Raw genomic sequence first — 10,345 nt, forward strand, 5'->3', positions numbered from 1 at the left:
CTTTTGGAACCTGAAATGTAGGAAAACAAATGCTTTCATATTCTCATAGAATTAATGTGTGCATATCTCCATCTAGATTTCCAGCACACCAAGGCATAAGTACTGAATGTATTACCTAATCCTCTTTCTGGTATAAACCAGATGGCTGACTGACTGGCACGGAGCACTCAATGTCCTCTCCGCAGTCCAGGACTACGAAATCTGTACTTACCCCTGCTTGTAGCTTCTGCTTCCAATGACCCAAAATTGGATTCACTCCTCCCTGGCCAGCAGCTATGAGGGAGCTGAATGAATTCCCCTTAGAAAATACGTTACCAGGTTAAGTATGGTGTGTACCTTTAGTCCTGGCACTCGGGAGGCAGAAGGATGAGGATCTCTATGAGTTTGAGGCCAGCCTGGGCTACACGAGCAAGTTTCAGGACAGCCAGGAATTCATAGAATTCATAGTAGTACCCTGTCTTAAGTAAACAGAAACAGAACCAAACAAGAGAGAAAGAAAGAAAGAAAGGAAAGAAGGGAGAATATGTCTCCAAGAAAATCTTTGAAACCTACAGTTCCGATCTTCAGTATTTTCTTGGCATCTTGAGTATTGTCCTGGGATAATCAAAATCAGCCCCAAACTCCACAGAGTACACTGGATTCTGAACTCCTCCCCATCTTGGGAAAAATGGGCCAGAGAGTGACCGCGTCACCGGGCTGTGATAACTGAGGTATGTATATACAAAGCTTCAGTGCAGGCCGGACCCATAGGACGCCCCCTCAGTAAGTCTTAACCATTGTTACTGTGATTAACTCTTGTCCCCTGGCAGTTATCAGATGGCTAAGCATTGTATTCTACTATCTCATGTTCCAGTCCTGCAGACCATTCCGTATCCTATTATTAACTATATACCTTTCATTCTGTAACCTGCTTCCCCTCCCCATCTCAAAAGCCAGTAATAATTTCCTATCACTTAATAATCTGCATCACTTCCAGCCAACCTCTTTGGCATTTTAAAGGACTTTATTCAGGTTTTTAGAGGGCCAGAAACTCCACAGAAAAGACAAAAAGCACCCGATACACCTTAAAACACATCAACCCAAGTGTAGAAGGTTAACAAAGCTTGGAGAGGAGTCTATCAGAATCCGACCCAGTCAGTCCATATCCGGAATTCTTTGAGGCTCCTCATTGACGGTTCAGGTTCTATTGTTAGATGGTTACAAAAGAGAGTTGCATGTGGAAGAGGCAGTGCAGAAAGTGCCACAAGATATGGCTGAGTGGACAAGTCACAGCTTTACTGGGGGAAGGAAGCCTTAGAAGAAATTAACCAGCCTTGGTTATGCCAGCCTGTTGGAAGCCCCGAGAGACTGAAATCCCCAGTGAATGTGTACTTGGATACGAGCTCAGCCTTTTAAATATGGATGTTTATGACTGATTGATCAGCGTGTACAAAGACTAGCCACTTCGGCTTCCTCCTCACTAGTGTCCGAGGTCCAACACAGAGCCTCCCACCAAGCCCAAGCCCTGTGCTGTATCTAATAAACACGCTGAGGGGTTGGAGAACCTGACCCCAGATTCAGTGTATGTTTGTCTGTGCGTCTGTCTGTCTTTTCTTCATTTCCTTGACACTCCTAGCTAGGGTTCCTGGACCTGAGTTTTTTTAGGATGCCACGCCTGCAATCTCAGGTACTCTGGAGTCTAAGGCAGAAGGATAGGCCAGTCTGGGCTACGTAGTGAAGTCAAACCCACCCGGGCAGCTTAGCTGGAGGCTGTCCTAAAATAAATGGTAAAAACTGGTCAGTGGTCGAGCATTTGCCTAGCATGTACAAGGTCCTAGGTTTAATCTCTTGTTATATGTGTATGTGTGCTCATGTGCATGTGTGTACATGCCCAAAAAGAAAATGGAGTGGGCTATTTGTGAAGTTTGAAGTCTCTGCAACTCAAAATGTCACAGAAGTGGATTAATAACTTTAAAAGAATTTTGATGTTTTGGTGAAGTGGAGGTTTGAGTTAAATCAGCACTTTTCAAATGTTTCCTTGTTTTGTTTTTTTTTTGTTTTGTTTTGTTTTGTTTTTACTTAGACAAAGCCCAGGGCTCAGTGCTAGGTAGAGTATGGGCTTAACGTGTGTGTGAGACCTGGCTTCCCCCAAACAAATAAGTAGACCAATTAAGTTCAACTATATGGAAAATTAGGAAGTTCTTCAGTTTGAAATCTGAGTAGAAATTTGAAAAGAATCTTTATTTTATTATTATATTTTAGATAGGGCCTCATGCAGTCTAGACAGGCCTTAAACTCATGATGTAGCTGAAGGTGACTTTGCATTCCTGATCTTCCTGCCTTCACCTCTCAAGCGTTGGGATTGGGCCGCCACACCTAACTTTTATTTATTTATTTATTTATTTAGGTTTTTTGAGACAGGGTTTCTCTGTATAGCCCTGGCTGTCCTGGAACTCACTCTGTAGACCAGGCTGGTCTCGAACTCAGAAATCCGCCTGCCTCTGCCTCCCAAGTGCTGGGATTAAAGGCGTGCGCCGTCACGCCCGGCCATTTATTCATTTTTACTTAAAACTTTTATTTGTATTTATAAAATAAATAAACTGTGTAATGTCACAGTTGTAGGACTGAGGAGGTACCATAGCTCCTTTTCCTTAGACACTTCTTTAAACTTTCTGCATGAAGATAAAAGTTTTTATTAATCTTATAGCTAATAATACAAGCCAGAAATCTTCCCCCAAAAGGTTAAAGAGTAAATATCTTAAATTTTACAGGCATGTCATGTATTTTCTTTTATACTCTTTAAGAATGTAACACACACACGCACACGCACACGCACATGCACTCACACACAGCCAAGCTTGGTCTGTAAGTGGTAGTTTTCTGATCACCACTATAAAGTATCTGCTTGGTCCTGTCAGAGACACTGTCTTCAGACTTCTGCTCACCCAAATGTTAGGATCGCCAAGGGTAGCTAATCAAAGGCACCTGCTCCTTAGGACGTCCATGGACAATGCTTGTCTCCCACACTTGATTGCTTGATAAATATTTCTTGAACTATTTACCACATGAAGAGCAGAATGTAACCGAGTTGTTCCTCTGAGGTGTGCTTTCATTTCACTGGTTCCCTGTGGTGTGCTAGGTGCTCACTGAGGTAGGCAAGCACTCTACCACTCCAGGTCTTGCTTTTGTTTGGAAAAGAAAGTGATTTTAAGGCCAATAATAAAATGATTTGAAAACAAGCGCTCACCTCAGGGGTCATGAATGGATCTCAAAAACTTTGTTGATAAATTTGCATGTGTGTATTTTTTCTGGTAAGAGGATTAATAACTTTTGTTGGGTTTCAAATAAAAAAGTTTAACCCCAACCAAGAAACAACCGCATTCATGAAAGAATTTCAAATATCCACCACAACATGGGATGAATAATTCATTCACATTCATATTCATTCATAGATATCTAGAAATGACTAAAAGGAAACCTTTTGGGCACCCCTCAAATCATATGCATGTATGAAGCTCTCTTGATCGTAAAGAGTATGGCTGCAGCCTACCTGTGCTGGCTGACTTTTCTGAACACACCATAGTCCCAGCACTGAAGTCACCTCAGCCTTTCCTGACCATGCCCACTACAATATGGAAGTAGAAACTAAATTGAAAGTCTTAGATTAGGTATAGTGTTGTACGGTTCCTCTCTGTGGATTATTACAAAAATCAGACACAATTGCTCTCTTGCACAGGTCTTCCCTGTACTCAAATAGGAAGGTCGCAGGTTCAGTGATAATGGTGGATTAATGTGTCTGTGTGCCCATGTATGGGCACTCCTTCCCTCTCTCAGAGACCTTTCCACACATACCCCATTGATTTGAGGAGCAAAGCATTCAAACCAGAGCTTCAGGCAACTCTCTCCAGCCAAAAAAAAACATTTTTCCTAACCCCTACCCAAAAAGGGCCAGACAGCCTGGAGACCCTTGTTTTTGTGTCTCTAATCGCCAGCTCAGACAGTGCCCTCTGGGCTGTTTGGATGGCCTGTCCCTCTCCCTCCCAGGATCACTCTCTCTTTTGTTGCATTGTGAGAAAATTATAGCGAGGAATTTGATCTGGAGCCAGTGTCAGCTTCCGGGTGTGATCTCAGCATCCAAGTGTGAGCTCAGGATGCTGAAATGATGGGCATATTTCACAGTGTAAATAGCTGCCTAGGATCTTCTGCCCACTGGTTTGCCATTCTGTCTTCCAGGCAACAGAACAGAAACAGCACAAACAAGCCCCCAGGTTTTGGTTTATTCAGCCCCACCCAGAATTAAATCAAAGGCTTTGATACATCAAGGGACCAAACCATACACTGTGGACCATGCACCTATGCCATCTCCCAGGGATGCTGCTCCCTCTGGGGTGTGGTGGATTTATGGAATCACCAAGGTAGACAGGGGATTCACTGGGTGCTGGGTCTATCGCTGGCAGTCAGGGCTCAACTCTGGCTATCTCTTCCTCTTCCTCTGGGTCAGGAGGCGCAGGAAGCAGGGAGATGTAGACTTCATTGACTTCCGTGTCCAAATGCCGGCCACCCCGCGGCGCCTCCAAGTTAAGGATGCCATCATGGGATAGAGCAGCTCGAACCCGCCAGGGGTCCACATCTGCAGGCAGGACATAGGTGCGACAGAACTCTCGGGACACGAAGCCATGGCGATCCAGACGCTGGGGGTGTCGGGCAGACACCTCCAGTAGGTTATCCACAGTCCTCACGGTCACCTCATCTGGGGTAAAGTGGCTCACATCCAGAAACGCCTGGAACTTGCCTTCACTGAGCCTGAGCTCTGAGGCCCCTGCCCTGGCGCCCTCGCCAGCTCTGGCGGCCCGAGGCCGAACATAGTAACCGTGATAGAGGGTGGGGGTCAGGATCTCTTCTGGCAGGAGGCCTGGGGGTGGGGGGCAGAGAGAGAAAGAGAAGGCAAGAGGCAGGATGAGGGAGGATGCAGTGGGCACAGGGATGAAAGGCGGTATCTGGAGACATGGGCCAGAAGAGCAGGTGGGAACTGCTGAAGAGGGGCTGGGAAAGGAAAGGAGATAGCCACGGAGGAAGCGAGCTGGAATTGGGAGGACAGAAGCTAAACCAGAAGGTGCTCTGAAGCCTGCAAGGCTGGCTTACCTAAAACCCTGCGGGTCTAAAGTTTGTCCTGAAGTCTGTAGCAAGACCAATGAGAGTCTTGCTTGAGGGGGGAATCTGGAGTGGGAGATGGTTCACCTCAGGAGTTCACTTAAGCCCCAGGTAGAGTAGAGGCCAGTAAAGCCGGGCAGTGAGCCCAGAATTTCGGGAGGTGGGGGTGGGAAGCATCTAGGCCCTACCTTCTCCGAAGCGCTGCTCGCCCAGGCGGCTGGGGTTGGCAAATTCGTACTCGGCCGTGGCTGGGTGGGCGTGTGGCACTGTGCGGCCCGACATGACTGCTGTTGAGACTTGTAGCCCTGATCCCAAGTGCAGCCCCGACAAGATCAAGGCGACCCCTCCAGCTTCACGGAGAGCCAGGGCTCAGTCAGAGTGGGGGCGGGGTCTACACCACCCAAAATAGTGCAGAGCCTCTGGGGGTGGGGGAGGGCCGGGAGCCTAAGTCTAGAGTGCAGCTATGAGGGTGTGATCAGCACAGCCTGGACCCCCTAAGTCCCCTCCTCTGCACACCCTTCAGCTGTCGCAGGGGCCTGGAAGGACAGCTGAGGGTCCTGGTCCTGGAGTGAGCTACTGCTCTGCAGGAGGGCAAGGAGAGGCCTAGTTGGGCCTTCACCAGTTGTACATTCCGCATCACCTTTTGTCCTTCTCAGTCTCAGGCACTGTGCACATTACTTGAAAAAAAAAAAAGAAAAGACTTAATATTCTATGAGCCACATAGCATCAACAATGCAAGAAACATCTTCTGTCTTTGTAATGTCAGTGTCTTCTGAACCTAGATCAACTCAGGGTTCCAGTCAGACACTTAGTTCTGACATATTGGTGGCCACTGCTCTCCTCTAGGACGCCACAAAGAGTTAATGTCCCTGGGGCTCAGCCTAGGAAGATTCCAGTCCCTGCCCAGGCCCAAGATAGTTGCTGGCTCAATTCCCCTGGCATGCAAGACTAGAGAGGAGGAGGGGCCCACCAGCAGCTGCTTGGGATTCCAGGCTCCCTTCCTAGCTCCAGAGAACAAGGATGGGGTGGGTGCCACTGGGTGTGGACAGAGCGCTAGTGAAACAAGACCATGACAAGTCACTGGTCAGCTCAGTCCTGCCTGTGTTTCTCTTTTCTTAGCTCAGTGAGTACTGGGTATGTGTCACCCTGCCAAATCCCCGATCACAAGTCTCCATGAACTGGGCGGTGAGCTGGGATAATAAAACCCCTGACATCACCATTCCAGAAGCTTCACAAGACTGCATATATAAGGGGCTGGCTGGAGCTGCTGCTGAAGGAGTTGACCAGCCAACCGACTCTACATTCATCTAGCCACAATGGACATCGCCATTCACCACCCCTGGATCCGGCGCCCCTTCTTCCCCTTCCACTCCCCAAGCCGCCTCTTTGACCAGTTCTTTGGAGAGCACCTGTTGGAGTCTGACCTCTTCTCGACAGCCACTTCCCTGAGCCCCTTCTACCTTCGGCCACCCTCCTTCCTGCGGGCACCCAGCTGGATTGACACCGGACTCTCAGAGGTGAGTCTGCCTATGCCAGGGCAGGGGTGAGTGTCCTTCCTGGACCCTCAGTCCCTTTTCCCTTTCACCCACCCCCAAGCCATTTTAGGCATCTGTGCATGTGTGCTAAGTAAGGTACAGAGGGGGAAATGAAGTTACTGTTTTCTTTTTACTTCGGGCACCTGTTTCTGTTTGATGCTCGGTTTCCTGGTCCATTTTTCCGTGCATGGTGAGGGTCATCTTCTGTCTTCTAATGATGGAGCAGGATGCCTATTTCTGGTTTGCTTCAGCTCCTTTACTTACCTCTTCAATAATCATGGTCTGGGAGGATTTTATCACCTCAAACTGTAAAGATCAGATAGAAACCCACTCAACCTGGACTTTTTAGGCCTTGTTGATGGAGCTGGAGACATCAATCAATATTCTCTCTCTCTCTCTCTCTCTCTCTCTCTCTCTCTCTCTCTCTCTCTCTCTCTCTCATCCCTTGTCTATGATTTTCTGGGTTCCTTGGGGCTGAGACAGTGCACTGACTTCAGTCCATGCCTTAAGAGGAGTGACTGTTCGACCACTCTCGGGAAGCCCTGACTTATCCTAACAGGGTGGGAGATAAGATTAACAGAGCTGTCACAGATAACACTCTGGTTTAAAAATATTCGAGTGTGAGGAAACAGGAGCTGAGTGAGCAAGGGCTTTGGAAGGACAGGACCGGCAGAACATTCCAAATCAAGTGGGTTGGAAACTTGGCAGGGAGCTGAACAAGGAAAAGGGGGCCTTTGTCTTATAGACAAATGACAAAGCCAGCATTGGGTAGAGAGGCAGCAGATGCTATGGCCAGATCCATCCTGTGACTAGTCCCCTACTGTTCTGTCTTCTTTCCTGTGCCTCTAAGTAAAGTTTGGGACTGATGACCAAGAGGTGTCCTTTGGGTATCACTATGATAGCTCATATGCACCAGAGTCGCTATTCAAAGGGGGTGGTGGTGATGTGCTTTCCCCCAGCTGTCAAGTGGAGTATGAATTACCTGGACAGGAAGTAAATCTGCTGAACGATGAGCCTTCTCCAGCTTAATAAATGTTCTACACTCTCCTCCTCCTCCTCCTCCTCCTCCTCCTCCTCCTCTTCCTCCTGCCACCTTGTTATTCTAGATGCGTTTGGAGAAGGACAGATTCTCTGTGAACCTGGACGTGAAGCACTTCTCTCCGGAGGAGCTCAAAGTCAAGGTTCTGGGAGACGTGATTGAGGTTCACGGCAAGCATGAAGAGCGCCAGGTGTGTGGACCTTTCCGTCTTCTTTTGTGAATCCATTCGTGCGCACTGGGGGCCGGGTACTGCCACCAGGGTACTCTGTACCTCCGAGGCTGGCAGAATTCCAGGCCCCAAACATAAGCGACTAGATCAGGAGTTACAGATCAATGACTGGGAAGCTAAGTTAGGGCTCGCTGTGCGGATAGTGTTGTGGTTGTGCTAAGAGAAGTTTGCCCTTGCTGTTCCTTTTGATGGCCTTGTCTTGTCCAGTGACATTAGGATATCAGAACAGTTCCCAGAATTCCAAAGCACACCTTAGGCCAATTAAATCTTAAGTGTTAGGAATGTAACTCAGGCATCAACATTAAGAAATAAACAAACAAACAAAAAAAGCCCCCAAAAAACTCTTTGGGTCCTTTCAGTACTCCAAACTGGCAACCATTGACCTAGGCACAGTATGTTGTGCATGATGACCATAACTGCAGGGTTGAAGGCAACAATTCCTCTTGTATTTTTGGCCATTTTTTTCTTAACTCCCTAAAAAGGTGTTATGATTTCTTCTTAAAAATTAATGACTTGGGGGCTGGAGAGATGACTCAGCAGTTAAGAGCAGTTAAGACTGCCTTCTCTTCCAGAGGTCCTGCATTCAAGTCCCAGCAACCTCATGTTGGTTTACAGCCATCTATAATGAGTTCTGATGCCCTCTTCTGGCATGCAGGTGTACATGAAGATAGAGCACTCATATACATAAAACAAATAAATAAATCTTTAAAAAAAATTAATAACTCAGCTGGGCAGTGCTGGTACATGCCTTTAATCTCAGCACTTGGGAGGCAGGGGCAGGTAGATTCTGAGCTTGAAGCCAGCCTGGTCTATAGAATGAGTTCCAGGAGAAATGGGGCGCAACAGAGAAACCTACTTATCTCAAACGAATCAAAAACCAAAAATTAATAACTCAGTTTTACTCAGCATTTAGGACTGGACCACAGTGCCACGGATAGAGTCGCCTTATATAATATCAGCAACCCCATGGGTTAGGAACATTCGGAGACATTCCTGCGCAATTAGGAAAATGTATGGGCTTCCTAAGGGATACAGACAGATCCTCAATGCCAAAGTGAGAGTCCAAACTCTATGGGTCCAGCCACCATGGATTCACTCCTTTGTGGAAAGTGCCCTGAATTGTAACTGTGTCTTAAGATCTATGAAGTTGAGGACGGTTTCAGATTTCCTAGACTCTGGTTGTATAGTTGATGCTAGCCTTAAACCTGGACAAACAGCTCTAGACTTAGCTATCTGCATATTTACAGTATTGGAGATGAACTCGGGGCCTTTCACCACTAGGCTGTATCCCCAGCTCCAAATATTTCTTTTTATCTTAGGGCCTTTTGATCTAATCCAAGGGGGGGGGATAGCTTGGGGCAAGTGGTGGTATTTCCTGTTCTTATTTCTCTGCTTTGTCTTTCATTCTCTTGGATTAGGACGAACACGGCTTCATCTCCAGGGAGTTCCACAGGAAGTACCGGATCCCAGCCGATGTGGATCCTCTCACCATTACTTCATCCCTGTCATCTGATGGAGTCCTCACTGTGAATGGACCAAGGAAACAGGCGTCTGGCCCTGAGCGCACCATTCCCATCACCCGTGAAGAGAAGCCTGCTGTCACCGCAGCCCCTAAGAAGTAGATTCCCTTTCCTCATTGCGTTTTTTTAAAACAAGGAAGTTTCCCATCAGTGAATGAAAATCTGTGACTAGTGCTGAAGCTTATTAATGCTAAGGGCTGGCCCAGATTATTAAGCTAATAAAAATATCGTTCAGCAACAGACCTGCCTCATGTTTGCAAACTCAAGTGTGTTTTAAATAAATCTGCAAACATAGCAGATCTACTAATTCCCACACTATGATTCAGGGGACTCCAAGGGTATTTTTGCTCAGAATGATTGGCTCCAGTACTTCCTATGGTACAAACTGAGGCGAACCACTCACTGCCCTGGTATTCCAGTCTTAGTTTATATATAACGTGCTGTACTAGTTAGGACAGAGTTGTAAGGAGTAGACTAAGAAAAGAGAAATGGTGATGTCTCAGCAGGGGTCAAGATGAATCAGCTCTGGCTAAGCCCACACAAAAGGCTTCGGTGTATCTCTGAAATTAACTAACTCATCAGGGGGACATGGTGACCTTAGTGTGACTTGAGTGTCCTCAGCTAATTTTCAGGACAGTAAATAGGATGTGGGTGGTTGCTGTCAAACACGCCTCTTGGATATAGTACAAACTGGTCAGCAGATACCTTTTAAACCAAGACTGCACAGTATCCATTCTCTACCAAACGTAAAAACGATGATGATGATGATGACGACAACAACAACAGAAATCCAGCAAAAACAAAACACCAAAAATCAGAAGAATGTCTTCCTCCTAAAATCACTAAACCCCGGGGAGGGGGAACCCTACAAAATAGGAAACCAAAAAAAAAA

At 46.8% G+C, this 10,345-nt stretch overlaps 2 protein-coding genes across 4 annotated transcripts; one reads left to right on the top strand and one right to left on the bottom strand.

Annotated features, from left to right (window-relative positions):
• Nucleotides 1–4,234: 4,234 nt before the first annotated feature.
• On the bottom strand, nt 4,235–7,010 carry Hspb2 (heat shock protein family B (small) member 2). Of its 2 annotated transcripts, none has more exons than XM_021206497.2 (3): nt 6,809–7,010; nt 5,319–5,807; nt 4,235–4,609 (listed from the first exon to the last, which is right to left on the bottom strand). In XM_021206497.2, exons 2-3 carry the CDS (start codon nt 5,410–5,412, stop codon nt 4,437–4,439), a joined length of 267 nt encoding a protein of 88 aa, XP_021062156.1. In that variant the 5' UTR covers nt 5,413–5,807; nt 6,809–7,010; the 3' UTR covers nt 4,235–4,436. The 2 variants fall into 2 exon arrangements, with proteins under 2 accessions (XP_021062156.1, XP_021062155.1); XM_021206496.2 differs by having other exon boundaries at nt 4,235–4,891; nt 6,809–7,006.
• Cryab (crystallin alpha B) lies at nt 6,140–9,695 on the top strand. Of its 2 annotated transcripts, XM_021206500.2 has the most exons (4): nt 6,140–6,264; nt 6,356–6,647; nt 7,772–7,894; nt 9,352–9,693. In XM_021206500.2, the coding sequence occupies exons 2-4, from the start codon at nt 6,447–6,449 to the stop codon at nt 9,553–9,555; spliced, it is 528 nt and encodes a 175-aa protein (XP_021062159.1). In that variant the 5' UTR covers nt 6,140–6,264; nt 6,356–6,446; the 3' UTR covers nt 9,556–9,693. The 2 variants fall into 2 exon arrangements, with proteins under 2 accessions (XP_021062159.1, XP_021062157.1); XM_021206498.1 differs by having other exon boundaries at nt 6,140–6,647; nt 9,352–9,695.
• The last annotated feature ends 650 nt before the right edge of the window (nt 9,696–10,345 follow it).

Source organism: Mus pahari, chromosome 10 (assembly GCF_900095145.1).
Source record: "Mus pahari chromosome 10, PAHARI_EIJ_v1.1, whole genome shotgun sequence".
NCBI lineage: Eukaryota > Metazoa > Chordata > Mammalia > Rodentia > Muridae > Mus > Mus pahari.

Excerpts from the sequence above, each read along its gene's own strand:
- Hspb2 (XM_021206496.2), bottom strand. The coding sequence starts at position 5,412 with ATGTCGGGCCGCACAGTGCCACACGCCCACCCAGCCACGGCCGAGTAC. Across the intron at positions 4,892-5,318 it reads CGAGCAGCGCTTCGGAGAAG|GCCTCCTGCCAGAAGAGATC; the intron begins GTAGGGCCTAGA and ends CCCCACCCCCAG.
- Cryab (XM_021206498.1), top strand. The coding sequence starts at position 6,447 with ATGGACATCGCCATTCACCACCCCTGGATCCGGCGCCCCTTCTTCCCC. Across the intron at positions 6,648-7,771 it reads TTGACACCGGACTCTCAGAG|ATGCGTTTGGAGAAGGACAG; the intron begins GTGAGTCTGCCT and ends TTGTTATTCTAG. Across the intron at positions 7,895-9,351 it reads GCAAGCATGAAGAGCGCCAG|GACGAACACGGCTTCATCTC; the intron begins GTGTGTGGACCT and ends CTCTTGGATTAG.